This window comes from Botrytis byssoidea, assembly GCF_014898295.1.
Source record: "Botrytis byssoidea strain MUCL 94 chromosome Unknown BBYS_012, whole genome shotgun sequence".
In the NCBI taxonomy this organism is placed as follows: Eukaryota; Fungi; Ascomycota; class Leotiomycetes; order Helotiales; family Sclerotiniaceae; genus Botrytis; species Botrytis byssoidea.
The window spans coordinates 653,550-673,704 of NW_024065853.1; the positions used below are offsets into that span (position 1 = coordinate 653,550).

At 42.3% G+C, this 20,155-nt stretch overlaps 6 protein-coding genes across 6 annotated transcripts; 5 read left to right on the forward strand and 1 right to left on the reverse strand.

The window, feature by feature from the left end:
* Nucleotides 1–153: 153 nt before the first annotated feature.
* EAE97_006611 (uncharacterized protein) lies at nucleotides 154–1,820 on the forward strand (the record flags this gene model as incomplete). Its single annotated transcript, XM_038877124.1, has 4 exons — nucleotides 154–210; nucleotides 280–861; nucleotides 917–1,051; nucleotides 1,119–1,820. 4 exons carry the CDS (start codon nucleotides 154–156, stop codon nucleotides 1,818–1,820), a joined length of 1,476 nt encoding a protein of 491 aa, XP_038732056.1.
* A 3,382-nt stretch (nucleotides 1,821–5,202) lies between these two features.
* EAE97_006612 (uncharacterized protein) lies at nucleotides 5,203–9,279 on the forward strand. Its single transcript, XM_038877125.1, has 4 exons — nucleotides 5,203–6,586; nucleotides 6,639–7,838; nucleotides 7,959–8,777; nucleotides 8,889–9,279. The coding sequence occupies exons 1-3, from the start codon at nucleotides 6,281–6,283 to the stop codon at nucleotides 8,070–8,072; spliced, it is 1,620 nt and encodes a 539-aa protein (XP_038732057.1). The 5' UTR covers nucleotides 5,203–6,280; the 3' UTR covers nucleotides 8,073–8,777; nucleotides 8,889–9,279.
* A 155-nt stretch (nucleotides 9,280–9,434) lies between these two features.
* On the forward strand, nucleotides 9,435–10,294 carry EAE97_006613 (uncharacterized protein; the record flags this gene model as incomplete). The annotated part of the gene is made up of 3 exons (XM_038877126.1): nucleotides 9,435–9,562; nucleotides 9,615–9,744; nucleotides 9,803–10,294. The coding sequence occupies 3 exons, from the start codon at nucleotides 9,435–9,437 to the stop codon at nucleotides 10,292–10,294; spliced, it is 750 nt and encodes a 249-aa protein (XP_038732058.1).
* Nucleotides 10,295–13,567: 3,273 nt separating this feature from the next.
* EAE97_006614 (uncharacterized protein) lies at nucleotides 13,568–15,857 on the forward strand (the record flags this gene model as incomplete). Its single annotated transcript, XM_038877127.1, has 4 exons — nucleotides 13,568–13,733; nucleotides 13,808–14,823; nucleotides 15,000–15,106; nucleotides 15,192–15,857. Exons 2-4 carry the CDS (start codon nucleotides 14,622–14,624, stop codon nucleotides 15,855–15,857), a joined length of 975 nt encoding a protein of 324 aa, XP_038732059.1. The 5' UTR covers nucleotides 13,568–13,733; nucleotides 13,808–14,621.
* Nucleotides 15,858–16,858: 1,001 nt separating this feature from the next.
* Nucleotides 16,859–17,935, forward strand: EAE97_006615 (uncharacterized protein; the record flags this gene model as incomplete). Its single annotated transcript, XM_038877128.1, has 1 exon — nucleotides 16,859–17,935. The coding sequence occupies one exon, from the start codon at nucleotides 16,859–16,861 to the stop codon at nucleotides 17,933–17,935; it is 1,077 nt and encodes a 358-aa protein (XP_038732060.1).
* Nucleotides 17,936–18,296: 361 nt separating this feature from the next.
* On the reverse strand, nucleotides 18,297–19,178 carry EAE97_006616 (uncharacterized protein; the record flags this gene model as incomplete). Its single annotated transcript, XM_038877129.1, has 1 exon — nucleotides 18,297–19,178. The coding sequence occupies one exon, from the start codon at nucleotides 19,176–19,178 to the stop codon at nucleotides 18,297–18,299; it is 882 nt and encodes a 293-aa protein (XP_038732061.1).
* Between the last annotated feature and the right edge of the window lie 977 nt (nucleotides 19,179–20,155).

Here is a 20,155-nt window from a genome sequence, read left to right on the forward strand (position 1 = left end):
CTAATGTCGGACTCTCCGTGGATTCATGCCGACTCCATCCACGACGTCGATGTTTGCAGAACCTGAGAAATGATAAAGTATTGATCAATCTTTGGCTAATTGCGAAAACAAACTGGTATCTGAAACTCTCCGATAAACACGCAGCAAACGACCATGGTCGGTGTACCAACAAGTAACAGGTGTGATAATTGTCGGATAAGGAAGAAGAAGGTTGATACGTATTCCTACACGAATTGTGTTATCTCAAGCTGTAATTAAACTGACACGTGAAATACAAAGTGTGGAGAGCAGCGCCCATCTTGCGCAGAATGCATTCGCAGTGGTTGGGACTGTCCGGGATATCCACCCCGTTGGAAGTTCGTGAACGAAAGGCCGAGACTAAAGAAATTGTATTCGCGGAGGAAATATGTCTTCGATTCCCATACTACAAGCCCAGATGTTGTGACACCAGAGGAGGTCAGCCTTAGTTTCGTAGAATCTGGTTCGGACCTGTTTCTTTTGGGGAACTTTGAAGTAGTCTCTCTGGATATTCCCCGATTTCTTGGCAATAATCCACTGGCTACTAAATTGATGTACTGTCTTGGATGCAAAGTGAAGGGGGATCTATTACCCCTTTGGTTGATTGGATCATTTTTCCAATATATACCTGGTCGTTTGGGCTACAACATTGCTCTCGATGACGCCATGACTTGCGTTTGCAATTTGTATTGCGATGGATCTTCGAATGAATATACCAAATCGAAAGCCATCTACAGCAGTTATATTCGAGCCTTATCTTCGTTACAAAAGTGTTTAATCGACGAACGTCTCCGTTTTCAATCGGAGACACTGTGTGCTTCTCTTTTATTGCAAATGTGTGAAGTGAGTATCAACATTGCACAGCTATATTTGATATGGGTGACTAATGTGCAAACAGCTTGTTGTGAATGTCGACAAAGCCAAATGGATTGATCTCGCTCGTGGAACTTCTCAGCTCATCAAAGCACGGGGGGTTGGTCGATACAAAGATCCATTTGATCTCGGAATGCTTGAATCCCAGCTGAGTTACATTGTATGCCATCAATATACCGACTTGATAGGAAAGTGAAGGGCGTCGTTGACAATAGATTCAAACAAAGGTTATTCAATCTGTCAAATTCAAGGAAGACTGCTACCTCCGCCAACCAGAATGGCGGGCACTTCTTGCAACTACGTCTACGTGGCCTATCAACGCAATCACCATGAAAGAGCTCAAATCTCTGGAATTACGGATCCAACTTTGTGTTCAGCTATTCGAAATTCCTAGTATTCTTATGGAAGCGTCGTCATTTCTACAGAATTTCGATGGACTTTCGGCAGGCTCTCATCCTGTTTTCTTGAACAATATTGTTGAAATTTGTTCTAGGATGAAGGCATGGCTGAATTCCGGAGTAGAGCCTCATATTCTTTCCAATCCATGGGATACGGCTGGAGCTACAGTTCAGTATTCAGACCCGATTGCAGGTGTTGTAGATTGCGTGGCTAATACAGCACTGCTGACACTCGACAAAGTCATCTGTTCATTATACCACGGAAGCATAGCAACACACGCAGTTGATACATTCGATGACCCGGAAGTCGTAGAGAGGTGGTATCGCCGTGCAATAAAGGCGTACGATTTCGTACAAGGCGAATCAATAATTGCCGCCAAACCTTTAGGAATTGGATTGCAACAATTTCAATCGTCTAGCCCGAAGCCAATTGCCGAGACAAAATTAATGAAACTCGGGCACTATTATGGCCTCTCTTATGCATATTGTGCTCCAATACATCTCGCCTGCTGGTATTCTTCAACTCCATAATACATGGCATTTCACAACGCTTTAATGGCGAGACTTATCTTTAAATGACCAATGAGATTGGATATCAGTATTATGTTGCTTTAAAGGCATTAAATACAGACGTTTGTCGTCTCTGTTTGGTACATTCGTTCGAAGGGAAGATTGTACCGTTTCCTAAGCCATACTGCACCTCATGGGAACATATCTCTACGGTGCAAGAAGCGGGTAGTTACCGAGGCGAGGTCTATGGTACACGTATTGGATGCACATCGAATCCTCGACATGTCCTCGCTCTCAACACGCTTTCTGGACCGCTAGAACTTCGAGCATCGCTAAAGTCTGGCGATGAGATACTAAGAGTACACTTCTAGATTATCAGACTGCTTGACTTGCCCAACGGGGCACAAGTTGATGCCAGATCGTGCATGGGTCGATATAAATCTAAGCACCACTTGGTAAATACGAAACAGAATAGACTTGGCTCCCTAAAGCTTACCTCGATGTTATTCACAGCTCAGTACAATATTTGGGTGTTTATTGGAAATAGGATAGGCAGCAGACAACATAAAGTCGCCAAAGAAAAAAAAGAAAAGACCATTGATCGAGATAGTAAAGCATAGAATGAAATAATAAACCGCCCATCCCGCTGTCACCTCGTGAATCATGTCAGAAAAGTATAAAGCGACACAACTCCCTTCCTCCCCTCCCCAAGTCAAACCCCTGAGTTAGAAATGTAATCAATCATTCTTGCAAAAGTTCCGATGCACTAAATTGAAACAAAACCCTCAGCTTTGTATCAAAAGCCAAACTTAAATTTGACCCGTCCAGAGAAAGCACCACTAAAGGAAACTCCGGCGGATTCGCAATTTTTCTGAAGAAGAATTGTATTTACGTCTGGGGTGTTGTCCAAAGAAGCGATTTGGAACATTACGAGAGTTTGTAAAACAAAACCATTGAATAAAACCATTGAATAGACCAAAGCCTGCCGCAAAAATAGCAATCGAGGGATGAGGTGGTCGGGATATGCAGCGACTGAAGCAAGTGTAAAGCACAATTAGCCGAATTCCCAAAATCATGACCGCAGGTATCTCATTTGAATTCATATCGTCTGATCTGAAGCAATCGCAACTTGCATGGTATTTAAACATTGAAAGAAATGAGACAATGAATAAAGATTGGGCCACAAAGCGTATCGAGTCCGTCACTAAAACGGTCTCCAGTCTACTCGGACTGAAACTTGTGAAATAAAATCAGTGCATAGGTGTTGAGACACGAAAATTTCAATTCGTCGTAGTGATAGCATGGCGGGACCTGTTGAATCTTCCATGCTTTCAAAGAAAGTTATTAAATGAGAGAAGTTGTTACAATTGATGCCATCTAGGATCAATCGATGTGGATTATCCAAGGCCATGAGAAAATCGGGACTTATTTTGGGCAAGTGACTAATACGTCCTCGAAAACCCAGCGCAGTTTTCGTGAGATTGTCCGGAGCATCACTGAATGACATCAGTCAAAATTCGTACCATAGTAATATAGTTGGTAATGGTGTCATGAAGAGTCGAACGTGCAATCAAAAAAAGATTCAGTCGTGGAATCTTGGAAATATATATATTCCAATTCCTTCGATAAGTTGATGCAAAGAGTACATCTCGCCTCTTGACTTGGAAGAGCTTGACACGAGGCATAAGTTGTGTGTTTTCCGAGCTCTGATGTCCATAATTTGGCCTGTAAAAACTCTTTCACCGAATTTTGTCTTTTGGTTCTATTGATTAATGGCCTAGAATATGTTCAGATTCATTTTGCCATGTTGATCAAGCTCAGGTTCGTTTGAGAGCTTGCGACATCTTGGTGTCGGAAGTAGTTCTCCGAGTGAAGTGAAAGTCATCATAGAAACATCTAACAAAGAAGAGCAGGAGCAATCGTCATGAGAAAGAAAAGCAAGCGCAGACTCCCCCATACTCGAGGATACAATGAGAATAATCTTCGAGTGCTGTGTCATATTTTCAGTGGAGAATTGATATTCGAATGAATCATGTACTAGGTAATTCTATTTGGATGTGGACCCAGTATTTAAGTTGGTGACTAAGCAAGAAGCACCTACAGTACTCAGGATCTCCTCTCTCAAGTAACAAGACAAGCAGAATGTCTCGGGTTTCCGGCGTTTACAATACTAATTGCAGACTCGAATATGTTCTCTTCAGTACAGAGTAAGGAAACCCTGTATTTCACATGTTTGAAATTCTGACCAGCAATCAAAACTTCTACATATCCACGACGACAAGCTTTAAGTACCCCTTATCTCTATCAGCAGTGAAATACTCCGATGCTCGGCCTTTCTCTAGTCACTTTTAAATTAGAGAATGAAAGTTCAAACCATATTCGCGCAGTCTTGAAATCGAATACCAAAGATGCCCCAGTTTCCCAAGCCTTCTCGGACTACAGAAGATTCGACGAACAAAGTTTAATCCCGTACAAGAATGTGGCATCGGGGATACATACAGATAAGGAGGAAAATCGGAACATACATGGAGTCCGAGATGTGCCGCTCCGAGTATCACTTTAGCATATTCTATCAAACGCCTCGAGTCCAGGATTGATGATGTTCTTACCCCGGTGGTCATTGAACCCTAATTATTGAACGACGTTCTGCCCAATGACTTTGGCACTTCGACCGATTGTTCGAAGCTTAATATCTCAGGCAAGTGCCTGTTTCAAGTAGTCAAGGAGTGAGTGATGTTAGCGATTCTGAAAGACACCACATGCTATTCGCCGGCAAGCATTTCCAGTACGCTGTCATTCCTTGCATTGCTTTCGATGCCAAAGTAAACGGGGTGGTTTAATTTCGATCAGAATTTGGACGGTTGCTCGAAATAAAACACCACATACAAAAGTTAGTATGTACATGGTCACAATCGTTTCGCCATGATATGCCAATATCTGGGCGCCTTTGAAGTTTTCCAGTCGTGAAGTCGTCCTCTGGATTTGTCATTAACTCCCACACGAATGATTGTGTTTTCCCTGTCAAATTCTAGCTCGCTGTTATTAAATTGCGGTTTCCGTGCTATCTAGCTCCTTCGGTGTGATGTCGACCAGAGATACCGCGAAATGCATTGATTATGTCCACAAACTCGACGATTCATAACTGCCGTGTGTGATCTGTCACTCTATTTACAATCATTATGCTTTGAAGGATTCCCAACAAGACTGAAAACGAACACGAAACAAGAGGAAGTGATTTCAATGGGCAAAGCTAAAAGCCCATAATTACATTGCCTCGTAATTGTGGTGGACATTTCGGCAAGTGTGTTTCTTCCAACTACCGAGACCTTGCTTTTGTGTAGAAAAATGTCCCGTGACACAATACTTTTCTAATCTTCCCCACACAACTTTTTCCTCCACCTCGTCCTCCACTTCACCCAGATTTCCTCACCCCATACATGCATAAATTTGACCCATGTTCGGAATCGATTACCCGTCTTACATACGATTGCATTTTCGGCAGCTCATGTTCGCATCGAGTATCGAGCTCAATCTTTGAAAGGATTCGCAGGTGCTTTACGATCAAATTTGTTGATTTACGAGGAAGATGTTTTGCTTATGCCGCACATCCACGTGTACGAATGAGGGGGTCTTCATTGCCGCACATACGATTGTTTTGGTCTTACAATCATGTGGAAACCGGTGCATCAATGAATGATGTATTCATCAATTTTCTTTTTTCTTTAGTGAAGACCATTCCCGTTGCTATTTGCCGATAGCGTTAAGTCCTACTCAAATGACTAAGCTGACAGCGGCCGTTAAGGAATGATCCGAGCATTGGGACAGCTGCTAGTGAATGAAGTCACTCAACATCATGATTTCAAGCAATTTCTAACCACTAGATCCATGAATGTCATTTATCTTTGGTTATTTGTTCTTACATGAAACGGAAAAAAGATTCGGCAATTGCATCTGAGGTTGACGTCTCTCATGGTTCGACGCCTCCAACGTTCACTAGTCCGGCTTTGGCGATAAAGTTATATGACAGAATCAAGAATTTTGCGTTTCTCTAGTTGCCTAGAAGTTTGAAAACGGTAAGCGGATCGAGTACGGCATGATATTGTGGCAGATGATTGTTCACCGTCGCTTATCATCACATCTCATATATCGCTCCCTCCCTCGAACAACGGATAGTTTAAATTCTATGTTTTGCTTCGTTGTTGCCCTTTCATATTGTCCTACCATCATACTCTGCATCGAATATAGTGGATTTCCATACAGCAGTACTACCTCCTTCCATTATCTCCGTCTTACACCTTCAACGTTGGATCCGAATCTTTGATAGCATTGAAGTGCTCCACAATATTGACTTCCAACTTCGTGCTTGATATATTACTACCAAGGGTCTCTTTGGTTAGAAACGCTCGATTGTAAGTCGAAATTTATCGCCAGAGCTTACCTTACTGTACTTTACCTGCATACCATACCACACTACGAATAAAATGATCACGGATACGCTTTTGGATCTGACCATTCGGCATTGGCCTTCAATATTGATTGTTGCAATTGCCATCTATCTCACTACAAACCGTTTCAATCGTGGTTTGAACAAATATCCAGGGCCGACTCTCGCTTCCTTCACAGATTGGTGGAGATTCTACGACGTGTATAAGCGTCGCCCGGAAGTTACCCATCAAAAGCTACATGCAAAGCATGGAGATATCGTCCGCCTTGGGCCCAATACTCTTTCTTTTGCAGACCCAAAAGCTTTGAAAACCATCTATGGATTGAACAAAGGTTTTGTGAAGGTATTGAGGGGTGTTGATCCACCAGGTCAGATCGTACGCTAACGCATCACAGTCTGCATTCTACCCGGTCCAACAATCTGTGTCTAACGGCCATGCACTCCCATCACTGTTTAGCACTACCTCTGAGCCTTTCCATGCCCAACTCCGACGTTCAGTCAATGCTGCATTTAGTATGTCATCTCTTGTACAATACGAGCCACTTGTCACTCGTACGACGGAAATCTTCCTCTCTCGTACTGCCGATCTCTTTACTTCACCGACTAGCCATTCCTCCTGTGATTTTGCAAAATGGCTACAGTTCTACGCGTTTGATGTCATTGGCGAAATGACGTACTCAAAGCGTCATGGCTTTCTTGAAGAAAACCGAGATGTCGATGGTATAATATCTTACTTAGGGAAGCTCTTCGACTACGTTGCACCCATCGGTCAAATGCCGATTCTCGATAAACTCTTCCTCAAGAACCCCCTTTATCTCCTGGCTGCCAAATATGGTCTTGTAGATGCTACCTTTCCTGTCGCCAAATTCGCAGCACAACGTGTGCGAGAACGATATCCAAAAACAGACGCAAATGGAATATTACCTACCGTTGACGCAGAAGTCAAAACGGATAAATCACAACCAGATTTATTGTCGAAATTCATACAGGCAAAACACGACAGACCTGAGTTCATGACAGATCAACTCGTTATGACGATGGCTGTTTCGATGGCATTTGCGGGATCGGAAACCACGGCAATTTCCCTTAGTGCTGTGTTCTACTACTTGTTAAAGAACGAACACTGTATGCAAAAGCTGATGCGCGAAATTGATCAGAAAGCTAGGGAAGGATATTTTGCAGATGGAGAAACAGGACTAGTCAGTTGGGCGGAAAGTCAAGGACTACCCTATCTGGATGCTTGTATTAAAGAAGCTTTTCGCTTACATCCAGCACCGGGCCTACCGCTCGAGAGAGTGGTACCAGATAAGGGAATAGAGATTGCCGGGGAGTGGGTGAAAGGTGGTACCATTGTAGGGTGTAGTGCTTGGGTCATTCACCAGAGAAAAGAGATTTTTGGAGACGATGTAGAGATTTTCAAGCCGGAAAGATGGTTGATAGGAGAAGGATTGAATAGGGAATCAGAGGAGAAAAGAATTAAGGAGATGAATGGAGCGATGTTGATGTTTGGAATGGGCGCCAGGTCTTGCATTGGAAGAAATATCAGTCTTTTGGAAATTTATAAATTGGTGCCGAGTTTCTTGAGGAGGTTTGAGGTGAGTTCTTACCCACTTTTCTTCTCGCAGATCATGGAGATATGGAGAAAACAGGCGCGAAAAGAGGCGCGAAAAAGGACATGGATAGGAAACCTACTGACATCATATCTCATCCTTCAGATCGCACTTGAACATCCTGAGCAAGAATGGACCTTACACAATTCCTGGTTCGTACGTCAACTAGATTTCCGAACAACGTTCCGCAATCGAGAACTCGTGCAACCTCGCGCGTAGCCTTTTGATAATACATTGTACGTAATTCGCACACACACTTGGCATTTGAATATAGACGTTTGAGCGATATGATATACTTTTGGGCGTTCCGTATCCGGAAAGTGTCAGGTACGGTACCTGCATACATGAATTATTTGGAATTTTTAATTAAAAGGTTGAATGAAATAACAAGTCGGGACCGCCGGAAATTAAATTTAGTACATCACAAGATGAAGTCGGAAAGAAGTAGGAAATTAGAAAGGAAAAAGTCTTCAATTGACTTTTGGTCATTCTCAGGTTCACCGACCTATCAGCCTACCACAATGACCACCCGATTGCCACTAGCCAATCACATCCACATAGAAACGAAAACCTTAAAGAAAGATTGATTTCTCATCAGTATTCATCGACCCGAGACATTTGCGTTACATCCAAATGAATCAGATCAAGTAGATAGCAAACACGTGATTGCGGCACAGCTGCAGGTACCCCGCCAATCCTTCCCAGCCCATTTGTCAATATGGTATTGGCGTAAGCCCAACCTCGTCTTACATTTCGTGTGTGCAACACCGTAGTTTTGTTGGTATGACAGACACGGTGTGGTGGTGTACTAGGTATTGCGAGAGGGCGTGGTTATGATGGATTGGCTATGTGATGTGTTGTTGTTGGAGATGGAGATGGGAATATTTACCTGGTAGTTATTCATAGCTACCTGCAGGTGCCCAGGTGCGTCTAAGTAGAAAGGTGGGAGGCGTCTTTTTTGTGGCTGTGCATGTGATTTTAGTTTTTCTTTTGCATCTCGGAAAATAGAAATTGTTTACTGGCTGATGTATGCAGGTTTATCCATGGACATCCATCATTCATACATACGAGTATTCAAAAGAATCAATATTTACTGCGGAAAATCTAGGCGCAGTATCAATATATATTGAAAGCTTACTTAGATTAAGCAATTGAGCTAAAAGTGCTTGTTGTGGTCTCAGTGGCTCGGCGGCACGGTACATGAATGTATGGGGAATTAAGCACTCAGATTATCCGACAGGGGTTATATACGGGCGAAGTCACGCATCAACTGGTTGGGCGAGAGTGAATGGGCATGTAATTTGTTTTGGGAAACAACTATTTGTAAGGCTGAGTACGGAGTCCCATCATTCCGGGACTTCTGGGGAAGTGTGCGATTCAAGGAAGGAAAAAGTTTTATATAAAGTTTGTGGAATTCCTCGATTTACGATTCTTATTCTCTCATACAACATCCACTTCTTTGATATCAATCTTTCTTTACTACTACCACTTCAATCACTAGTTTCTTTTCAAACTTTGAAATATCAAAACGATATATCTCTTCAGTTACCTGTCAATAATTCAATCAAATCACTCCGCAAAATGCAGAAATCTTTGATCTCCCTCGTCGCTCTTGTCTCCTCTGCTATGGCAGTTGAGAGATCCGTCGTCGTTGGTGGCAGTGGACTTTCTTTCGTTCCTAACGCCTTGACTGTTCAAGTTGGTGATACGTATGTTATCCTGTACACACATTCCTTATTGAATTTACTAATATTGCAATAGTGTCAAGTTCCAATTCCTTGGCAGCCACAGCGTCGCACAGAGCACTTACGATAGCCCATGTGTTCCTTCCGATCATGCTCCAATCTTCTCTGGTGTTATCTCTGGCCCAGATCCATCTTCCAATGATCCTGTATGTATTCTTCTTTCTATCTCATAAATCAATGCTAACCATACTTTTCTCCTCCCAGGCTCCTACTTTTATCATGGACACCCACGTCAACGGTACCTTGTGGCTCTACTGCTCCGTTGCCAGCCACTGTCAAAAGGGCATGTCTATGCAAATCATCGTAGGCAACAACCCCGACGCGTCCCAAACTCTCGATGGCTACCAAGCCGCAGCCGCCAAAGTCGCCAAAGCCATCGCACCAGATACTGTTGAAGGTGGAACCGTCGGTCCTCAATCTGGCCCAACTACCGATACCGATGGAAGTTCTTCCGCTTCTGCTTCATCTACCGGTACTGCCACTGCTGTCTCTGGCAATTCCACTGCGACCACCACCGCTTCGTCTACCATAACTACAAGCAAAGCTTCCACAATCACTGCTACCAAATCCGGAGCGAGCGGTTCCGCTTCGACTACCGGTACCGCAGCTACTGTTACTTCGACCGGTGCTGCTAGCAAACAAGCTGTTGCGCTTGGTTTTGCAGGTATCGCTGGTGGTTTGGCTTTGATGATCTAAACGATAATCAATGATAGAGATCCTTGATATCTTCATCGGATATTCAACGATATTTTGGGGAGTTTATGATGACTCAAAAGTTCATTCATTCATCGATAGAGATGATTTGTAATAGGATCATGAATTACATGGTGGATGCATAGTTTAATGATACATGGTAATGGGAGTTTTTAGGCGCTGATGGTACATACATTGCATTAGAAGATAATAGGTGATGGGATGTAGTTAATGCGAAGCAAATTCATGATAATTTATGATATTGGTGTTTGGGATGAATGTGAATGTTTGTATTGATTTTATTAAATCGTGTGTAAAGGCTATACTGCCAGCTTCATCTTCATCATGCTATTTGTGGCATTCAATCAATATTTGTACATAGCTAACTCACATTCAATCGACTTAGATCTCCATCCCATCTCAGAATTTTTATAAAAATAAAATAGACATAAACTCCAATTCCCCAAGAATCCGGATTGCTTTTCAGAATCGGCCGAAGAGCTAAGTAATAAATTACTTTCAGTTACATAATTCGAAGGATTGTAGGTATAATATACGAATACCCATTGGAGGGCCTGGACGGAAGAGATTCTGATTGATTGGGGAGTTTTGGAGGAGAATGTTTGCTTTGAAGATGGGGTTTTGTCGGTTATGTGGATGGATGGGATTGGATGTTGGGAGAGGATTGGGTGGACGAGATGAGATGGTTGGGTGATATGGCGTGGTGTGCCAAATGTATGTATTTGTACGAAAAGAATGGGATGTTTATAGAGAGATTCACATCGAGATATGTGTATTCTGTTCTGTTGGTATTATTCGGGTGTCAGATTTGGGGAGGGAGGCTATTAGTTTAGAGAGGAATGGTATGCTTAATGTGTCTATTCAAAATAGAGCTGTAGAGTTTTTATGAAGATGATTGAAGATGAGATTGTTAGCGAAGATAGCTGGAAGGAGGAATGGATGTATTCGTAATTAATGACAAACTTGACCGCACCGTTTCCAGCGTTCGGTTCTTGACAGTAGAGTATCGAATTTACTGTGAGAGGTATTAATTGATATATTATATCGTCCCGGGTGTAAGAATTGATCAAACGTGTCTTTCCCATCTATGTATGACTTTTCCTTTAATACCAATTTAAAATATCTCCAAGTATGAAACTTTCAATCTATCTTCCCAAGATTTGAATCGAATCCATACAACCAAACCTCAGCCACAAAATTCATCAGAAAGAGAATTTTTTGAAGTAATCTGCGACAGCTTATCTCTTCAATATGAATGGGGACGCCTCGATGCAGAGGTATTAGCCACTTCAGCACCCACCGTTGAGTTTTTGTGAGGGGATGTTGTGTTTGTGTTTGTGTATTGCGGGGGTTTTTTGAGGAGATTCGCCGTATGACGTTGTTGAGCTGTTGTTCTGAGGAATGAGGAGGAGAAGGGGAAGTACGATTAGTTGAGTTGGAATAGTGTAAGAAGTGAAGAGCTATGATTCTATAGGACTTTGATGCCATCAGTCAGTGTTAACTTTTCCACTCTATGAAACTATAAAAACGAAAATAACTAGGAACCTTCGTTTAGATCTATTAGATCTATGTCATGATCTTAACGAGGAAGAAAACATCTCCTGTGGGGTGGATTTGTAATTGGTGACCTGGTATAGATGTGCAATAGAACAAAGTTCGAATTGCTAGAGATGAAATATTTCGAAAGTTTTTTAAATCGTGACGTTACAAACTGGTGGTATCGCGGGTAGCCAATGAACGTGGCTTCTAGGATAGCTAGAACAGCAGCCGCTGGTTGGAAAAGAAAAAAGTGAAAGTTGTAAGGATAAAGAGACCCAGAGTACAATTTATAGGATTATGAGAAGGGAGCTTGCAGTGTGCTACTTGCAGACGCGCAACATGATATCCTGAAGACTTTTTAGGGTGAGTGTAATCAAACTAGTTTTAGTTACCTGTACTTACGTAGTAGGTCGGTCTGAAATCTGAGCAAATAGAATGAATTTTATTTAGATATCTGACTGGCTTTTCGGGATGGAAACTGTATTTTGGATCTTACGGATATGCAAGAAGAAGTTGGAAAGTCAGGCTAGGATACAGCTTCACGTGAGTCATTTATCATATCAAGATAGCTGAAGAATACTTTCTAGGCCGTGCATACGCTTTTATAAGTCGCCTACCCGCTTAGTAGAGGGAATGAATCATATGCTAGTAACTTGCGTTACGGATTATGGGTTTGGCTGGCTTGTCTGTACAAGATTGTCTGATATGTTCACCAGGATAATAGGCTCATACTGATGGATCTCCTACAGCCGACCGAGGTGTAGATTGTGGTAAATATTTGGAACATAAATTCCTCGCATAAGAGAGGTCGACTTGAATTGAGTGTATGGTCAGATCTTATATAAGAAAGGCCGGTGAACATGGATCTCTACTCGTCTACGTCGATTGACTTTCTGATTTAATCTTGGTAATAACCCATAGCAAGAAGCGGAAAGCTATTCCGGCTACACATCTATAACGGAACATTCAAAACTTAGATCGCTATGATGCGTATTAATTCTGAGAGTCACAGCTAGCAAGATGAAAGATAAAGATCGCACAAATTCATCGTGAGGATATCTAGTGGTGATGTCTGGCATGACATCTTCTTAATCCGCGAAGATGCCCAAGCTATAACATAAAAGCAATGGAGCGTTTTCATGAACTTGCCTCGGTAGAATATGATTATCCGATATGAGAAAGGCTAAGGAAATTTTGCGATGAAAAGAGCCAAAAAAGGAATAATATGTGCGAAAGAAATTGTGAGAAACTCCAAAAGTAACCTCGACGCAGAGGGAATGAAGCATAAAAGTATTTTCAATGACATTCTTCTCGACCACAAGCGGAAAGGTGCGTGACAATGAAAAAGAAATGGAGCATTTCTTACTCATCATGATGATATCAATATTCTAGAACATCACCCGCCTTCAAGCGCCACCCCTTGAGTGCCGAGTTAACACGAATGTTCTCCATAGAAGGATTGCTATGGAATCATCTTAGACCACAATAGCCATGCGGAAGAGTCAAGCCTACAGGATAGCTTTGAGCTTGTATCCCGAAATAAACGATACAGAGAAGGCCCCGCGATCTGGTCGTCGAATGATAAGCTGTCCCTCGGATAAGCTAGCCTATAACCGTTAGATTTGACTAAAAGTATTAGTTTCGAGCTAGCACTGACACAGAGTACCTAGTCATTGGCGGCTCAGGACTACTCCTCACATATACAACAACACTCTAAGAATTCTGTGGATTTTGATAAAATTGTCATCTAAATCAGTCAACAGCAACCCCTTCTCGAATGGCATCGATTGAATGGCTTGGTTGGTAATTACGATGCAAGACATTTTTCAATGCAAATCGCTATCACATTCAGATTCAGACTTCTACTGCAAACATATTCACGGTACTGCCTCTTTCAGACCCGCATACTTCGTGTAATCTGGTGAGATGGACATCGTTTTGCTAACCTCACCTCAGCGCAACTTCTTTATGATGGTGGAGTGAGTATTCGATACTCGCAAAAGCATCTACACTCAGTGGCTCCTAATTCATGATTTTTGAAGGAGATGCGATGAACCAATAATTTTCGCCTTAAGTATGAGTAGCTCTTAAAAACACTCAAAGGCTCTGTTTATCGAAATCAAATGCATCGCTAACTTGACGGATATACGTTACATCACTGGTTTAAAGTTTATCATCCCTGCAATTTCTATATCCGATACACAATTATGTCTCATTTCAGTACCGCTCATGCTTTGTGGCCTATGAAGGATTGATGTGGTTCTCACAATCAGCTAGTGCTGACTTCCATCTACGTAGGTCTTTTGATCTGAGCCTCTAGAATCTGGATACCGGCCTGCATCAAAAGATCTTATTCATATATTCCCTGACCAATTTAATTATTGTTGACAGCATCTCCTTGAACGATCATCAGGTGTGCCAGGGATTCTTACATACATCTCCTGCAAAACTGACCAAGAAAGAGCCGCACGCACCAATTTATTTTCATTGCGTCGTTGGAGGTGTAGAAAGTGGTAAAGTGTAACGAGAAACCCTGGCATTCCATGTGCCAAAGTGCCAATACAATCATTCTCCTTGTTGACCCGCTCACGCTAAGCCCCGTAAAGTAGAGGCAGTGGATATGTAACACCCGTTCTGGCAGGGTCAAGAGTGGAGGGATTAGAGCTGAATATATTACTAACAAAACGAACGATACTACCGCCGTAATTTTCGTGGACGATTTCCAACAATTGCTTTTCAACTTTTTGAGCCCATCATAGCTTCGAGCAAGATGTCGACAATCACGAGCGCCGCAACTGCATCAGCATCAAGTCATTTGATAGGCCCATTGACTACAACTTATACACCCACAGGCTCTGATTGTAATCAAATTTTCTGGTCTCAAAATCTGAAGAATTCTTGGCTTGCTCATGGTGCCATTGGTAGCGGAAGTACGACTTGTATGCCTAGTGGATTCAATCGTGAAACAGCATGTAAGAATAAACGTCTATTTTACCTTCTTATTTTCTGCCATGTCGGCCGTCGGTGAACATCTTTCTTGAAATCTCGTGTTCAACGTTCTGAGTTCATTCAAATATCTTCTGATTATCTTCATTCGATCATCTGGAAAATTTCATGCCGGTGAATGGTTCTCGCTAATACCCAATAGACTATTATTCTCCGGGTGTCTGTCCAACAGGTTATAGTGCCGCCTGCTCGTCATATTCCACAGACTCGAGTGCTACAAAAACAATAGCTACTTGTTGTCCAACGTATGTATTATCCTAAGAGAGAAATTCAGGTTTGAATGATAACTGGTGACTAACAAAGAGCACAGAGGCTATACGTGTTTCGCAAATAGAGCATCAGACCAAATTATGGATGTGCGTCCTTTTTTACAGAAGATCAAACATTATCGATCAATAGCGCATTATTCAATACTGTAACTGCGGCAAGCACAACCTCATACCCTGTCATATACGCCAGCACGACGATAACTGTCACATCGGGGGTTGACAAAGTGGCAGCCTATGGTGTAATCATACAGAGAGCTTCGGACGATCCTTCTTGGGTATCAAGCACAGCTTCATCTTCTACATCTTCCTCAATGGCATCACCAATTGGAAGTGGTTCAGCCGCTGTCGCATCCGCAACTTCGTCTTCAAGCAATGTATCATCAGCAACAGATTCAGCATCTTCGTCATCTGCATCATCGAGTACAGGAATGTCCACTGGTGCCAAAGCTGGTGTAGCCATAGGAGTAGCTCTTGGTATTCTACTCATTATAGCAGGAACTTTTCTGCTATTTAGGAGACTCAGAAGACAACCTCGTGGATTGCAACCTATCCCTATAAGTGAGCTTGATGGACCAACGCAATATTACGAGAAACCTAATAGCGATGAATCCTATAATAATCCTCCCTATGTCACGGAAGCTCCAGATACGACGGTATATCAACGAGGAGGAGAATTACATGGCAACGATATATCTTACGAGTTATCCGGAAGTACGGCCACAGGGAGATAAAAAGAGAGCGAAGACGAGAGTTTCAAAATTTGGAATGTGGACTGTATCTTTTTGGTGCAGCATTGTTTGACACAACACATTCAGTAGTCCGAGATTTGACGACAAAATAAAATACCCACGTCGTCAAAAATATGGAATGATGAATAAGAGGCAAATCCACCTCGAGGGGAAGGCGAATGCGTGATTGTATAGGAAAAGCATACCTGCTTTTCGTTGAGACAAGCGACCCCGGAAACTTAGAAGCTTCAGTTATGTTCTAATGTTTATATACACCAGTCATTTGTTATAATGATCAAGAATAGAATTAATAGAATATAGCGACAGGCGCTTGAGGTTGTGAGAAAGAATTAAACGTACACTGATATTATAATACACATGCAAGTATAGACTCGACAAAACCTCTATCATAGAGGAAATAAACAGTACAAAACCTGAAACAAAAGCCCCTGAAACTAGACGAGGAATTCTGTATGGAAACAGACAAATAGACATGATGAAAAGGGAAGAGGCTGATTTTTGGGGCATTTCGCAAATGAATGTCGACATGAATCTTGATAGAATTTGGTCAACTTGGAAAACAAAAAAACTCACGCACTTTATTGTAGTATGCAATGTCATGTGTTTATTGGAATCAAATGATTGACCAGACTTTTTCGTACCGCTCTCAAAATGGTGTGTTGAAGTTTTTGACTTGAATCATGAACCGAGTTATAATTTCTTCTTCACCGCCTTTGGTTAATTTTGTCACCGGAACTACTATAATCCGAAGTCCTCACTCATCGATATGTCCTTACCTACCTTGGTAGATCTCAAACATATCATCTCCATTTCCTCAATTCTTTTCAATGCGACGGCAGACTCTTCTTCCTACTGCGGCAAGGTTGTGGCCAAAACCTTTGTATGGCTACAGAACACCAATACATACTACACGATGTTCTCCTTCTCACACTTTTCGACGCCACTTTTTTTATCCTTGGCGTGAGCCTCCAAAAAATCCTCTCATGACGTTTGGAAGAGCACCGCCACCCAAGGAACCTCAATATTTCGGTGTCTTTTGTCCTCTTATAATTCCCATTCCACGAACAGAAGTGTTGTATTGGGTAAAAAGCGTAAAGAAAGAGAAACTGTTGAGAGCTTTAATACTCATTACTGAAATAGTTTTCTTGGGTTCATTAATACTTGGGGCAGTAATTGAGTTCAAATCCACGGATTCAAGTCCATTTGATTCTCCTAGATTCACCAAGTTTTCTATTGTTTCAGAGGAAACTGTATCATCAACAGGTAAACTCTTGACTATTAGACCGAAAAAATCCACAAAATTAGATCCTTATGCCGCATACTGGGAGAAAGGTCTCTGGTCGGTAGAGTTTAAGCAACCACTGTTGCAAATCGCACGATCATATACGCCATTACCGCCCAATGAAAATGCCACAAATAGTGAACTTCGTTTCTTGATCCGAAAGGAACCAAATGGAGAGATGTCGAACTATTTATTTAGGCTACAAGCCAATTCCGAGATTGAGCTCAGAGGCCCTCACGTTGAATTCGACTTGCCAGAGATCATAGACGAGGTCATTTTCTTGGCTGGTGGGACGGGAGTTGCTCCTGCTATGCAGGTTGCTCATACATTACTGGAAGCGCGAAAGTCAGATGGCAAACTACCACGAATTTGTATAGTTTGGGCAAATAGAAGAAGAGAGGATTGTGTTGGGGGCGAAACGTACAGATCTCGCTCAAAGTCAGATATACCTACAGCAAAAGGGTCTATGGTTCAGCAATTGCAAAGGATGCAGCAGAAATACCCAGAAAACTTTCAAGTATATTATGTCGTGGATGAAGAGGGAACTTTCATCAATCAGAAGATGATATTACAAGCCATGCAGCCCAGTTCAGCGGTAGTCTCTGGATCAGTCACAAAGAATAATGATTCAAAACTACTCTTTGTATCAGGACCTGAGGGTTTCATAAACCACTTTGCTGGACCAAAAAGATGGCGGAATGGCAAACAAGAGCAAGGCGAAGTTGGAGGCGTCCTTGGCTATATGGGCATCAAGGACTGGAAGGTATTCAAGCTTTGAATATAACAAATGTACTTTTATGAAGATCTCACTACTCCAACAAAACTTGCAACATACTCTTTTGCAGCACGAAGATGCCCGTGGTAGATCGCCGTGGTCTCATCCAAGTCGGGTTTGATCAGGGATATCTACGTGAGAATTACTCGAAAGGGAGCTCTGCCATTTCATGAAAAGAAACATTTCCATTTCTTCAAGCATAGCGGTGCCGATACAAACAATAGAAAACAATTGGTAACATATTTTGATTTTTAGAAGACATATCAGCAAAATGTCCACAGTTAGACTGTCCAGCCCGACCGGGTAAGCATGAAGCTAACCAAGATTTCTATCTCAAAGATCAACCATTTCATGAAAAATCCCTTCAGCTCCGTCTCACAATCCTCCTCACAGCCCACAACCCCACATTCCTCAACAAAACCCCCACAATTTTCACCGCCCTCATCAGTACTGGACTCGTCAGTCTCCCCAAAAACTTCATCATGCCCCCCAAAACCCTCACGGTATCAAAATTTCCCCGCACAGACCAACTCCCCAAATTGGCTAACCATCCATATAATCCCTTGATAGCTAGAAATCCAAATTTGGGTGTTCCTGTGTAGTAGCATGCTAGCAGACCGAGGGAATAGAGACACAGTTTTCCCCAGGGTTGGGTGCCAATGAAGAGGATGGCTTTGAGGAGGGGGTGGGGGAAGCGGGAGAGGGGGTTTGAGAGGAGGGTTAGGGCTTTTTTGAGGTCGAGAGGGGGAGTATGGCGGAGGTTTTTCAGTTGGAAGCGTCTATGCGAGGGCTCGATTTCCGTATTTGTAAGCCTCTTCGGGTCACTTGGGGCCAGCTGTGGGGCTGGAAGTAGGAGTCTAGATGGATCGACTTGAGGAGGTAACGTGAATGCAAGGTGTAGATGATAATGCCCGTTGCTATTCCGCTCGACCATTGATTGCCAGAATGGCAATATGGAGATGGATGTAGACAGTGAGTTCAAAGCCCAAGGAATCGTGTCATTTTGGAGACTCGATAAATTGAAACCCGTTTGAGCGTTTGGCCGAGCATGAATTGTCAAAGCTTGAGAAGACTCGCTGGATAATGCAACGTCAGACGATTCGCGATCAGGAAGTGGTGTTCCCAGCTGCACACTGCTGGAACCATTCAGTGATGGTCCGGAATACTCCCTGCGAATCGTGGCTCCAAAGTGAATCACGGAACTCGTACTTTCGTACACACTCGCCTTCAGATCGAGTTCCTGCATCAAGTGATAATAACTCTCTTTCGAGATTCTGTTACAAAACGACTGACTCCCCACTCTGGTTAGTCTTAGGAGTGAGCAAGAAATCTGATAAGCGTGTTGTACACAAATGTAAGATTGCTTAGGCATAGACCCTTTTTCGAGGTAAACTTGGTCCAGTGAAAAGTTTGGTTGTCCTGATGAGGGTCCTTTGATCAAGATTCGTTTTTCGAGATGTTTGCGTCTCCAAGGAACTTTCTTGGAAGTTAACTATTAGATTGTTAGTGGGATGAAATATCGTTTGTTTGTTTATTCATCAGGAATCTTACCTGGCAGATATAACATTTGACTTCTCCGTTGTGTTGTTGAAAACATCAAGGATCACGAAATAGTGTTCGTATGCCATATCATTTAACTCGGGCCTCCTGCATGTATTGTGAGGTAGGATACATCTCAAAGATCGGATACCTCTGGAAATTTTTGGGAGGAACACAATTCTTCTGACGCAAAAATCTCTGATCATCAAAGAATTATTTAGTGGTGGTTGGAAAGCGTTGTTCCCATTTGGTACGTGTCGGTTTCGAGGAATCACAAACTCACTCTTGTTGTGGTTGTATTGAAGACATTGTTATGTTATGGTACGTTATTTGAAAAGGTGTTTTGTGATGAACTATAGTTATGATGAATTATTGTCGAGAAGGGACAGCTCTCGATATATAAAACAGAAAAAGACATAGTACTGCAGCTTTTTTGATTGTTCATTCTCTATGCTAGCGATCAGTCCTATATGGTTTGAACGAACAGGTATGGCAGTCTCGGAACAGTGATAGCGAATAGAATCTCTATGTGACCATAGATCGAGTGCATTGAGATACAGCACCTTGAGATCCAGTGAAATATAATCATTCAAATTAAGAAGAACCATTACCATGATGAATTTACTATGACATGTAGAATACACAGATGGTTCCTTACCAAATCCGGTTGCATTCGACCAAATG

Coding starts and splice junctions, on each gene's coding strand:
- EAE97_006612 (XM_038877125.1), top strand. CDS start 6,281: ATGATCACGGATACGCTTTTGGATCTGACCATTCGGCATTGGCCTTCA. Junction 6,587..6,638: donor TGAACAAAGGTTTTGTGAAG/GTATTGAGGGGT, acceptor AACGCATCACAG/TCTGCATTCTACCCGGTCCA. Junction 7,839..7,958: donor GTTTCTTGAGGAGGTTTGAG/GTGAGTTCTTAC, acceptor CTCATCCTTCAG/ATCGCACTTGAACATCCTGA.